Here is an 11,663-nt window from a genome sequence, read left to right as displayed (position 1 = left end):
TTGATACATTTTATAATCATTTTTCTGAATTCCTTCTCCAGCATTTCCAAAGCCTGCCCATCTTCCAGTATGGAGTGTAGGTCTACTTCCAGCTCCTTTGCCTCAGTCACTTTATCTGGTTTTTGGACATGTGCAGATATGGTCATCTGCTTCTGTTTTTTGGGCATATTCAGGGGTTATCTGTGGCCTTAATACTTAGATGGGTGTGTGTTTTCGTATTTTTTATGTTTTCTGATTGCCTCCAAGTACATGTGATCAGGAAATGGGCTTCCCTTTTCACTTTTCTTCTTGAGAAATTTCAAGGTGCCACTGTTGGCCATTTTGACGTAACTTAGGGTTTAATTTTTGGCTTATTTCCTTTTTTGTCTGCTTGTCCCACTCCTCGATCCCCGTTCAGGTCTTTTTTCTAGTTGTAAACAGGTCAGGGCTTGCTGTGGCCGTTTGGTTTTAATTGGAAACTGTCTCTTTAAATTTTGAGGAGATCTGAGGGTGGGGCTGGGGTGCCCACTAGCTCAGGCACCCCTATAGTCACCAGAATGGAGGTGCACAGACAGCAAGGGACCAGTGATGAACAGCTACCAAAAGAAAAGAATGTCCACCTTTATCTCTGCAGTTCTACCAGGTATCTTTGGCCGTTCTGATCCTTCCCCCGCTTGGTCTCACCCAAGATGGCGGCTCCTGGAGCAGCTGAGCATCCTGGACTAGAAAGCAATGGATTTCTTGCTTCTGCCACAAATTCCCCCAGCTGTAAGCCTTCCAACCTTCTAAATATTCCTTTATATGTGGTTCAGAGTTCTGGGACCATCCCCTGAGCCTGCTTAGTTGGGTATTCTGTATTGTTGCTGATGGAGCTCTTTACTGCACTTCCACCCGATCCACCATCATGTTTGTTCTCTCTCTATAATGCTTCTTGAAATGTTGGAACACCGAGCAATTCTTTTTGGTTCCATGACATTGTATATACTGTCCATCTTCTTTTGTGCTTCCTGTCATTCAATATTATGCCCATAGAATACTTCAGTGTTTGCAATCTGAGGCTTGAGTTTTTTCTTCAGTTCTTTCAGCTTGAAAAATGCTGAGCATGTTCTTCCTTTTTGATTTCCTAGTTTCAGGTCATTGCACATTTCATTATAATGCTGACTTGGTCTTCTTGCAGTACCCTTTGAAATTTCCTGTTCAACTCTTTTACTTCATTGTTTCTTCCAGTTGTTTAGCTTCTCTATGCTCAAGAGCAAGTTTCAGACTCTCTTCTAACATTTATTTTGGTCTTTTCTTTCTCTCCTGTCTTTTGCTGACTGTCTTAGGCTGGGTTTTCTAGAGAAGCAAAATGAGTGAAACATTTATGTGTTTATAGAGAGCAAAGTTTATTAGCAAGGAAATGGCTTACAATTGCAGAATCCCAGGTCCCCAGCAGAAGAAAGAGAAAGAGTCCTTCCTTCATATCCATTATATCGGGAGCAGACCATACCCCTAAGGAAGCATCCCTTCCATTGATTGACTACTTACAGCCACTCATCATAGAGTTAACTGTGCTTGTATTAGGGTTTATCACCATGGGAATAAACACATCTCAACTACTAATCCTCTGAAAATTCTGGCGTAGTCAAGTTGACACAGAGCCCTAACCATTACAATGACCTTTTGCTTTCTTCGTGTTTGATGTTCTTGATGTCATCCCACAATTCTGTTCTTCAGTCGTTAGTGTCTAATGCATCAAATCTGTTCTAGAGATGGTCTCTACATTTAGGATGGATATTGTTGTTGTTAAGTGCTGTAGAGTTAATTTGACTCATAGCAACCCTGTATAGGATTTCTGAGCTTGAACCACTGACCTTGCAATTCAAACCAACCTTGTAGTCCAGTGCATTAACCCATGGCACCACACCCTCAAGGTCATATTTTGACTCTCATGAACTTGTTTTCATTTTCTTCATCCTGAACTTGCTTATGAGTAAATTGATGGTTTGTCCCACAGTCAGCTCCTGGCCATGTTTTGTCTGATGTTATTGAGACATTTTTAAGACATTATTGCTCAGTGGTGGCTCTTAAAAATGTCTGCAAATACTCCTGAAGAAAATGGACCATTTTCTGGAAAACATTCCCAGACCTGTTTCCTGGCGGCTGCATTTTGAATTGCAGCGTTTTGCTGGCTCTTCCTTTGCCGTCTTGCCATGCGTGAGAAAATCTGTGTAGGAAGCAGAGCTGTGCAGACCAGATAGGAATGCAGCTGCATTGTGTTCAGGGACATCAGAGCTGTACACAGCTCATGAGCATGTAAATATATTGAAATATTTCATTTGCATGTATCAGGTTGAAGTTTTAGCACCTGGGGTTGTGATGTGTTTTAATTAAAGATTAGTTAGAAGTGATGGCAGTTTCACTTGCATGGTATATATAACATTTCCTGTGTGTGGCAGCCCCTGGTGGGTGTTTGTGAAAGGGCTATTCTGTTCAAAGCCATGTGGGACTAAGCAAGTTTGGTTGCTTACACAGGGACTTATCTAGAACTCGGTGTCTATGAGCAGGGTGTGCCCCCAATGTCCCTTCATTGCCTCGTGGTGGGAAGCCCAGTGTTGGTTACCCAAGGAAACAATAATAAAAGATGATGCTCAGGCAACCACAGCTCCAGCCATCGTATTGTTGTTGTTGTTGTTAAGTGCCATCGAGTCGGTTCCTACTCATAGCGATCCTGTATAGGGTTTCCAAAGAGCAGCTGGTAAGTGTAAACCGCTGACCTTGTGGTTTTTGAGATATTTGAGAAGACAGTCTGAGGCCATGCTTGGCTATATTCGACCTTGCGGTTTGATAGTTTACATGCGAGAACATCAGTTTTACATTCATCCTATCGTATTTCATTTCATTGCAATGATTACTATCTTCTCCATGCATCATCATTCAACAGTATTTGCTTCTGTTCCGTCTGTTTTATTTGGATGTACACAAAAACACACAGGAATATATAATTATTTAAACAACCAAAGGGCTTATTCTGCAAGCCTAGCAGGATAATTTTTAAGTTGATAATTTTGTATGGCCTGCAAATGATGTTATAAATTTTGACAGAAAAATGGTTCCCCACCCCTGGGTTAGGAGCTCTGGTAGCATAGTGGTCACAAGTTGGGCTGCTGACCTCAAGGTCAGTAGTTCGAAACTACCAGCTGTTCCACAGGAGAAAAATTAGGCTTTCTGCTCCCATAAAGATTTACAGCTTCAGAAACAGGGTCTCTATGAGTCAGAACTGACTCCACGGCACGACTCCACCACCACCACTCCTGGGTTAGGAGGGTGGGGAGGGGAGATCTTTAACAAGGAGCAAGTGCAGGATAATATCCAAAGTTTATGTAGCTGAGCAGTCAGAGGCACTGGGAGCATCGCTCTGTGGGCTGGACAGTCAGAGCCTTTGTGTGGCCCATGGTTGAAAGTTGAAGTTTTCAGCTGGTTCTTCCTGTAGATAACATAAGATTGTCAAAGAATGGGCTCTCCAAATGGGCGCCCACTGTCTCCTTGATAAAAAGCGATTTTCATTTAGTCTTTTCAAAAAGAGGGACTAGGACAGCCTGAAGTGATGTGTGCACCTGGTGTGAGGTGTTGGAGAAGTACAGATTGCCAGGAGTTAGGGACAGGTGTCTCTGCAGCCCTGGGTCAAAGGCCAGAGTGGCCACAGGGCTACTTACTGCATGCTAATACCAAGTTGAGGCAGGCAGAGATGTGCTTTTAGGAAGAATTAGGGCTGATGTTGAGTGATATTTGAGAAGACAGTCTGAGGCCATGCTTGGCTATATTCAGCCTCACTTGGGTATCTCCCATTCCATGTACAGGTTATAGAAAATACAGGAAAACACACAATAAGGAAAAATCACCTTTATTCTGCTAGAGAAGTGCTTGGTTCTGCTTTCTGGGCTAATGTCTGTCTGGTTTCTGCCCTTGTTCCTGCTTCTCTCACCGCTCATGCCCCTGTCCCCCACATCTCATTATGTGCCTGACATGTCAACAAAATAATGGTCCCCAAAGATGTTCATGTCCTAATCCCTGGAACCTGTGAGTATTGTGCTTTACATGCAGAGGGGAATCGAGGTTGCTAATCAGCTCACATTAAAATCAGAAGATTGTCATTAAAAAAGACCAGGCTTACTGGTCACATGGAGACTGGTGGGATCTCAAGACTTCGGCCCTTGGTCACTGTGTCGTAGAGAATGATTTAATGTCTCTTCTAGCCTTAGTCTTAGTAATTCCCACCAAAGACTGTTTTGCTGATAGATATGGGTAAGACGGTGGGAGAAGATACTGGTAGGATGATAGCATTCAGCTGTGGATGTTAACAGCATTCATTGTAATGTAAAAACTTGAAACTCAAGCATGGATTTAAGATGAGTTGTCTCAGAAGCAGGAAGGGGATCTCACTACCATCAAGAGGAAGAGCCAGGAGTGGAGTGCATCCTTTGGACCCAGAAATCCCTTTGCATTGAGCTTCCTGGAGCTAGAGACCAGAAGCTGTGGCACCAAAGGAGTGACAGAGGAGCAGCAGCAACAGAACCAAGACCCAGAACTTCCCAGCCCACGGAGCAAAGAAAGCTGATTATTTGGGGCAGGAGAATTGCTTGCAGAGTGGATACCTCCAGGCACTTAATTAGGGGGCTAGATTTGCTGACCCACAGAGCTAGAGCTAAGTGCTTATGGTGGAGTGGAGCGCCCGTGGGCATTTCAGCCCTCAAAGCACTCTGTAACACTGGCCAGGCAGAGAAAGACTTGCCTAAGAAGAGGCTGTCCTAACTGGAAAACTGTCCCTTAGCGTTTCTGCCCTGTATTGTAACCTGGTGTGTTGTAACCTGGTGTGGTGAAACCAACTCCAAGGCACTTAACAATAACAGCAACAACTTCCCTAATAAGCCCCATAACTGTGAGTGTGGTCACCGCAACCAATTATCAAGCTCAGGTGAGTAGAGAGTGCCGTGGAAACGATGGTTGGTGTCTGTTTTTGTTTGTTTGCAGTCACCCTTCAGGTCTAGAACTGAACTTACCTGCCATGACTCAGTTTTCAGCCAAGTAATATATATATATATATCAACACTAGTGAGGTCCATATACCATAGATTGGTCTACCATTCAAGATCAAAAGGACAGCAATTACCCAAAGACAAAGTTCAGCAGAGTTGGACAAGAAAAAAGGATGAAAACAGGAAATGCATGGAGAAAGTGGGATAAGTGATGTTACATGGAGAGGACTACCGTCATCGAGGGAAAGCCAAGTGTATGATTTGTTGAATGTAAAACTGATGATCCTGTTCTGTAAACCTTCACTCAATTCACAATAAAAGGGGGAAAAAAAGAGTTTGTCCTGGATTACTGGATGGACCCAACATGGTTACAAGGTCCTTAACAGTGTGAAAGGGAGGCAGAAGAGGAGGTCAAGGTGGTGTGATATAAAAAAGGACTCTGCCTGCTGTTGCTGGCTCCAGAGATAGCAGGCCACAAGCCAAGGAATGCAGGCAGCCTCTAAAAGCTGGAAAGACAAAGAAATGGAGCCTCCAGAAAGGAACGCATCCCTACCAATATCTTGATTTTAGCCTAGTAAGATCGTGTGTCAAGAACTACCAGAGAATAAATTTGTGTTGTTGTAAGCCTCCAAATCTGTGGTAATTTGTTATAGTAAAAATAGGACACTAAAGCATGTTAACGGAAGTCCCTAAAGATATGATTGTTGGTTGCTTTATGACATTATTTATGGATATACCATGATTGTATGTTTTAGCTTTTGATAGTGTGGTCACTGTAAATGCTGTGCATGCTCATTGTATCCTGGGCTCCGGTGTGCACATCTAGGCCCCTCTGTGACCGTTGAGTCCATTCTGCCGGAGACATGAACCAAGTGTGCCGGTTCTGCTTGTGTCATCTTGTTTTTCTCTGTTACTTGTTCAAGCTTTGATTGAGTACGTGAAATCTTGGCAAGGTTTGGGTGCTGCTCTGCGTCAGGTAAGTGTCAGCTTTGGGATCAGACCTTGGATAGTTCAGACTTTGAATATGTGTTACATCTTTACTAGATGCTGAATGAGTATTTCTAAGGAATTTCTTACAAGGATGTTTCCTGAGTTATTTCCCTTTGACTAGGGAGTTTTTCCACATAAAGGTTAATCTGTAAGGAGACAATTGATTACATATATGATTATATCATTATATATATATAATGACTGTGAATATATTTATGAGGTGATGAAACTGAAATTTTATTTGGACACATTTGTCAGTAGTGAACATCATATTTTGTCACATGTAATGCACCATGTAAATAACATACACATGTGTATAATGTGCAGAAGTGGGTTGTATGATTTGCAAAAAGTTTAACCCATGTGTTATTTGTATAAAAATATAGTCGTTGATAATAATGTGAGAGCCTGCTTCCAAGAAAATGCTATACACTTTGCTCCCCTCACCTCCCTCCCCCAAATTCAGAACTACATATCTCCGTCGTCACCTTCTTCGCTCACTCCCAATCTCCATTTGGTTAGGACCCTGCCCCTACATCTATTTGGGCCAGACCCTCTTTGCCTCCCACCCTGCACTTTCTGGCTCACACACATTCTTGGGAGCTTTCTAGTCAGCTTTCTACCCTACTCACCCCTGCAGTGGCTTAACTAGAGACTAAGGCCATCCTCCTAACAGTGAGGCCCACCCTAGTAGCCCTCTGTAACTTTTTGTGCTCTTTCTCTGCCTCTCTCTTTCCCCTTCACTGGTGTAGCTCTCCCTGTACGGCTGTCCTACTGTGATACCTGGGATGGATTACTCAGTGTCTGTTCCCAAACTTGGTGATCAGTGAAATAGTCCTTGCCCCATGCCAAGGCCAATGTTTTTGTTTTGCTCCAGAAAAAGCACTGATTTGTTCATCTCTCTGATCTAGTGTTAAGCGTTCGTGGCATTCAGGAAGAGGACCCGCCGGACGCTCAGCTCATGAGACTAGATAACATGCTGCTGGCTGAGGGCGTCTCCAGGCCGGAGAGGAGAGAAAGAAGAGGACCGGTGGTGGCCGGCACAGCGACACCAGGTGGCTGTCCAAATGACAATAGCATTGAGCACTCTGACTACAGGGCCAAGCTGTCCCAGATCCGACAGATATACCACTCTGAGCTAGAGAAATATGAACAGGTGATCTTTCTGCATGGAAGAGTTTCTATCATGTGAATGCACATTTGTCAAAGCGAACCGTGGAACAACTAACCGCCTTTCTTTTATGGCACAGAGCAGGGAGTACATGTAATGGTCTAACTGCAGAAGTGGCCGATCTTACTGAAAGCCCTTTTCCTTTACTTCCCAGCTTGTGTGTGAACCACCAGGGGGCGGGCAGGTGGCTGGTCTGGCGTGGAGCTACTGCCCCACGCCACCCTGCTGGTTGGTCAAGAGCTGGCTATTTGTGTCCCCACCCCAGGCCTGCCGAGAGTTCACCACGCATGTCACCAACCTCCTCCGAGAACAGAGCAGGATGCGACCCGTCTCCCCCAAGGAGATCGAGCGCATGGTCGGCATCATCCACAGCAAGTTCAGCGCCATTCAAATGCAGCTGAAGCAGAGTACCTGTGAGGCCGTGATGACCCTGCGCTCACGGTTCCTGGATGCCAGGTCAGGCCCTCAGGAAGATGAATGAAATGGGATAGTGCTGAGGCCTGGCAGCAAATGTGTAGACCTTATGCCTCCAGAAGGTGTTCAGAAGTGTTGGTTGCTTCTGGGAGGTGGGGGGACACTGTTAAAGTCCTAGCATGTGAACACTGGCTGGGCCATCTGTCTTTGCAGGCGTAAGCGACGGAATTTCAGCAAACAGGCCACAGAAGTGCTGAATGAGTATTTTTATTCTCATTTGAGCAACCCTTATCCCAGTGAAGAAGCCAAAGAAGAGTTGGCCAGAAAGGGTGGCATCACAGTCTCCCAGGTGATGGTCCTCCCTGCCATGCCCCCCTTTTTCCAGCTGTACCTGGGAGGGAAGGACACTTAGATCCAATGAGGACATCTTGTTGTTAAGTGCCATCAAGTTGGTTCTGGCTCACAGCGACCCTGTTAAGGGTTTCTGAGGAGCAACTGGTGGGTTTGAACCACCAACCTTATAGTTCAAACCAGCCCTGCAGTCCAGTGCATTAGCCATTAAGGACACCTAGGGATTCATTAAATATGTAAATGGATAGAGTAGGAGACTGGGCTCAGCTCCTGACACAGAACTCAGTGAGTTCTGTGGGCACCAATATGTGCTCTCCCGCCATCTGTGATACAGGGATGGGGCCAAGTGCCTAGACCAGGAGGCAGTCCTTCAGGTAATGTGTGTATGTGTGAGGACAGACCCCCCTGAGGAGATGCACATGGAGTATGACTCCACCGGAGTTTGGAGCATGAGGGCTTCCGGAGCACGTGTGTGTGAAATGTGAAGACCCTCTAAAGGGCTGCATTGTACTCCACAAGTCAGTTCCCACTCGCAGAAGCTATATAGGATGCAGCAGAACTGCCCCATAGGTTCCAAGGCTGTAAGGGAGTCTTGGGGTGGTACTGTAGGATAAACACTAGACCACAAGGTCGATTTGAACCTCAAGGTGGCGGTTCAAACCCACCAGCAGCTCCTTGGAAACCCTACACAGGGGTCACTGTAAGTTGAAACTGACTCAATGACAGTTAATAATAGCAATGGCCTATATGGAAGTAGACTGCTGCCTTTCTGCTGTGGAGCAACTGGGGGGTTCAAACCACTGACCTTTCTTTTAGTAGCCAACCACCTAGGTGGTTAAGATTTGGGGTGTGGATGTATATCAGATGTGAGGTTTCCATAAGAGAGGCTCTCAACATTGCTGAAAGGTGAGTCCATGATGGGGCTAGAGCTACAGCTGGTGTTGCCAGAAGGCCCAGGGCAGCTAGTCATTGACTGACTGGGGCTCCAGCCCAGTGCGCAGTGCATCTGAGACAGGCAGGCCTAGGGCATTCTGCCCTGGGCAGCACTTCACTTCTTGGAGAACGTGTACAATCACAGCTCTTCCCAGGTGGCCCTGAGGCTTAGGTCAATCACCTGGGGGAGGTATGCTTGTCTCAGTGCTTACACACTCCCACTACCCACCAGTATGCGTCCTTGTGATCACGTGGTAGGCATTGGACTCACTCGCATTCTTTCCTTAGATTGGGTTCCCAGAAGTGGGTTCTTAGAAGCAGGTCCAGAATTTCAGTGGTTGTCTGCCTCCATAAGGAGTGAATGGCCATTTGTCATTCATGTGTCCTTCCAGCTCCTTTCCCATTCCTGGTTCCAGCAGCACCTGTTCTCTGAGACCACAGTTTGTCCCTGCCTTGTAGAACACGCCAACCCCAGGGTGTCCTCAGTGACCCAATGTGGACATGTCCCGGACCTAGCCAGGCTGAGGGTTGTTGCTGAGAGTGTGCCCCTCGGCCAGTAGGAATAACAGGCACTTTGAGGGGAGCCCTTGGTGGGTGCACCTCCATTCCTGCCTCATCAAGTCAGCTCTTCCAGTGACCATGTATGCCCACAGGTCTCCAATTGGTTTGGCAACAAAAGAATCCGGTATAAAAAGAACATGGGGAAGTTTCAAGAAGAGGCTAGCATTTACGTGTCTAAAACAACAGTGGATGTCACCAAAGTCGGGATCCCAGGACACCAAGCCAGTTGCCCCTTAACACCCAACTCTGGTGAGTGAGAACCCCCTTACCCTGCTGGCACAGCCCCCTGGCTGTTTCCTGCACAAGCCTCTGTTCATCTTGGTGTGAAGACTTGGTGTTGGCCCTATGGGGACAGGAGTATCAGTGCTGAAAAGGAGGGGACCTTCTGGGCAGTGGGAAGTGACAGATGACAGGACCCTGCCCACCAACCTGATTAGCTAGACCTGCTCTATCAGAACTGTGCAGAGGTACAGACCAGGTTACATCTGCGAAGTGGTAATATTTGTCCTGACGCTGTCACTGTCCCAGGCTCCTCTGGCTCCTTCTCGCTGACCAGTACTGGGGATGCCTTTGTGAGCCTGCAGGCACTGGCCTCCGACCAGCCCCTCAAGATGGGACCCAGCTCACAGTCACAGGTGAGTCAGTCACAGGTGAGCCTCAGAGCCAGGTGAGTCAAAAGCACAGTCCTTAGCCACCTCGCCTCCCTCAGGAGGCTTGCAGAGAATAGTGGTACAGTTCCTGGGCAGGGTCTGTGGTTTGATAACTGCTACCATTGGGCAGCTCAGAGGGACCCCAACTCTGTAAGACCTGTTGTCCTCTCCCATCCCTCCTGCCAGAGATGTCTGCTCTCTGTCGTTTCTGAGCAAAGGAGTTGTTTTGGTAGGAGCAGTATTGGGGAGGGGGGGCGCGGCAGGATTTGGCAGGAGGAGCCATATTTGATACCAGCTCCCTGGAGGAGGATCTGAGCCTCAAGGTTACACTCATGACAGCCCTGTCCCCGGCCAGTTACAAGGGCTGGGAGGGCCACGGATGCTGGGGATGCCTTGGGAGCCCAGCATGGCCAAAACAGAAACTCATAAGGTGGTGGGTATGTCCTTCTGGGACATTTTTGAGAGGATGCTGGGCGGTAGGCCAGGCAGGCCAGGGCCTCACAATCTCCGTAGCTCCCAACTGCCTTTGCTGTGAGGAAGACTGGGAGTGAGTATGGGGTTCAAATGTTGACTAGAGGGCCAGGTGGGGACTCCATGTGGAATTTCCTGAAGATGATGCACAGCCACAGGTGTGGCTTACCCATGGGAGGTCTGATCTTTCTGGAGAACAGGCATGTGCGAAGGTCTGGCCTGCATGTGACTGGGCAGACTTCCTGAGTCAGACCATGTGAGTCTCACTGTCTCTGTGCTATAGACCAGACATGGAAGCTCTCTTCAGAAGACACTCTTCATGCCCTCTCAGCAGCCCCAGCGGTGCCCCCAGGGACTGCTGCTGAAGGCCCAGCTTTGCTTCCAGGGATGCATACCCACGTCACAGTGTCAAGCGGCAGGCTTGGATATGAGCCCAGAACTGCTTGGATGTAGGGACGAGGGTTGGGCAGGCCAGCAATCACCATAGCCGCGCCATCCCGACGCTGCCAATGTTTCTTTCTAGGCCAGGGGCAGCTGGCAAGGGGCCACGCCCCCACTGTCTATCACGTCACCTGCTGGAGACCCAGGAAGTACCCACTCGGACGCATCCAATTAAGTTTTGAAGCCAGCACAGGAGAGCGTCTGTGCAGTCTGTCAGGGTTCTGGCGCTGTCCCCACTTCGCGTGTAGCTGATTACCTCAAGCCCAGGCCAGCAAAGGGTGGCCGCCCCCTCCACCTCAGCCTGTCCTGGTCTTCGTCCTCGTCCTCGTCTGTCCTTTTTCATCTTGGCCCACATGAAGTGGGCTGAGGCACTGCTCCTTTTCCAATGTGGTTCATTTTTAAAAGATTACCAACTTTATGGTAAGACTATGAGTTGTTCCCTCTAGGACTTGTCACATTTTTCTCATTAAACTTTTTGACTGACTTTGATTTTGATGTGTTTTTACTACCAGAGCTGCTCTGGCATGGTTGGTGTATACGCCCAACACAGCAGCTGGAATGCATCTGTTCATTCCCAGGGTACCACGCACGCCAAGAACACTGGTTTCACAATCTTCTGACTTAAAACCTACCACTAGAAGCTCAGGATTTTACTGTCTCTGGTTTTCCTGTTTGTTTGTTTGTTTA

The 11,663-nt window shown here is 47.2% G+C and overlaps 1 protein-coding gene across 1 annotated transcript in view; it reads left to right on the top strand.

Annotated features, from left to right (window-relative positions):
- PBX4 (pre-B-cell leukemia homeobox 4) overlaps positions 1-11,151 on the top strand; it is a 45,103-nt gene extending 33,952 nt beyond the window's left edge. The window contains exons 3-8 of the mRNA XM_006871749.1: positions 6,896-7,140; positions 7,421-7,611; positions 7,783-7,918; positions 9,507-9,663; positions 9,943-10,049; positions 11,059-11,151. Of these exons, the coding sequence (XP_006871811.1) occupies positions 6,896-7,140; positions 7,421-7,611; positions 7,783-7,918; positions 9,507-9,663; positions 9,943-10,049; positions 11,059-11,151 (929 nt within the window). The remainder of the gene's footprint in view (positions 1-6,895; positions 7,141-7,420; positions 7,612-7,782; positions 7,919-9,506; positions 9,664-9,942; positions 10,050-11,058) is intronic.
- Positions 11,152-11,663: the final 512 nt, after the last annotated feature.

This window comes from Chrysochloris asiatica, unplaced genomic scaffold, assembly GCF_000296735.1.
Source record: "Chrysochloris asiatica unplaced genomic scaffold, ChrAsi1.0 scaffold00173, whole genome shotgun sequence".
Classification (NCBI taxonomy): domain Eukaryota; kingdom Metazoa; phylum Chordata; class Mammalia; order Afrosoricida; family Chrysochloridae; genus Chrysochloris; species Chrysochloris asiatica.
The sequence above is the reverse complement of the archived record's forward strand: the minus strand, read 5'-3'. Positions and strand labels throughout refer to the sequence as shown.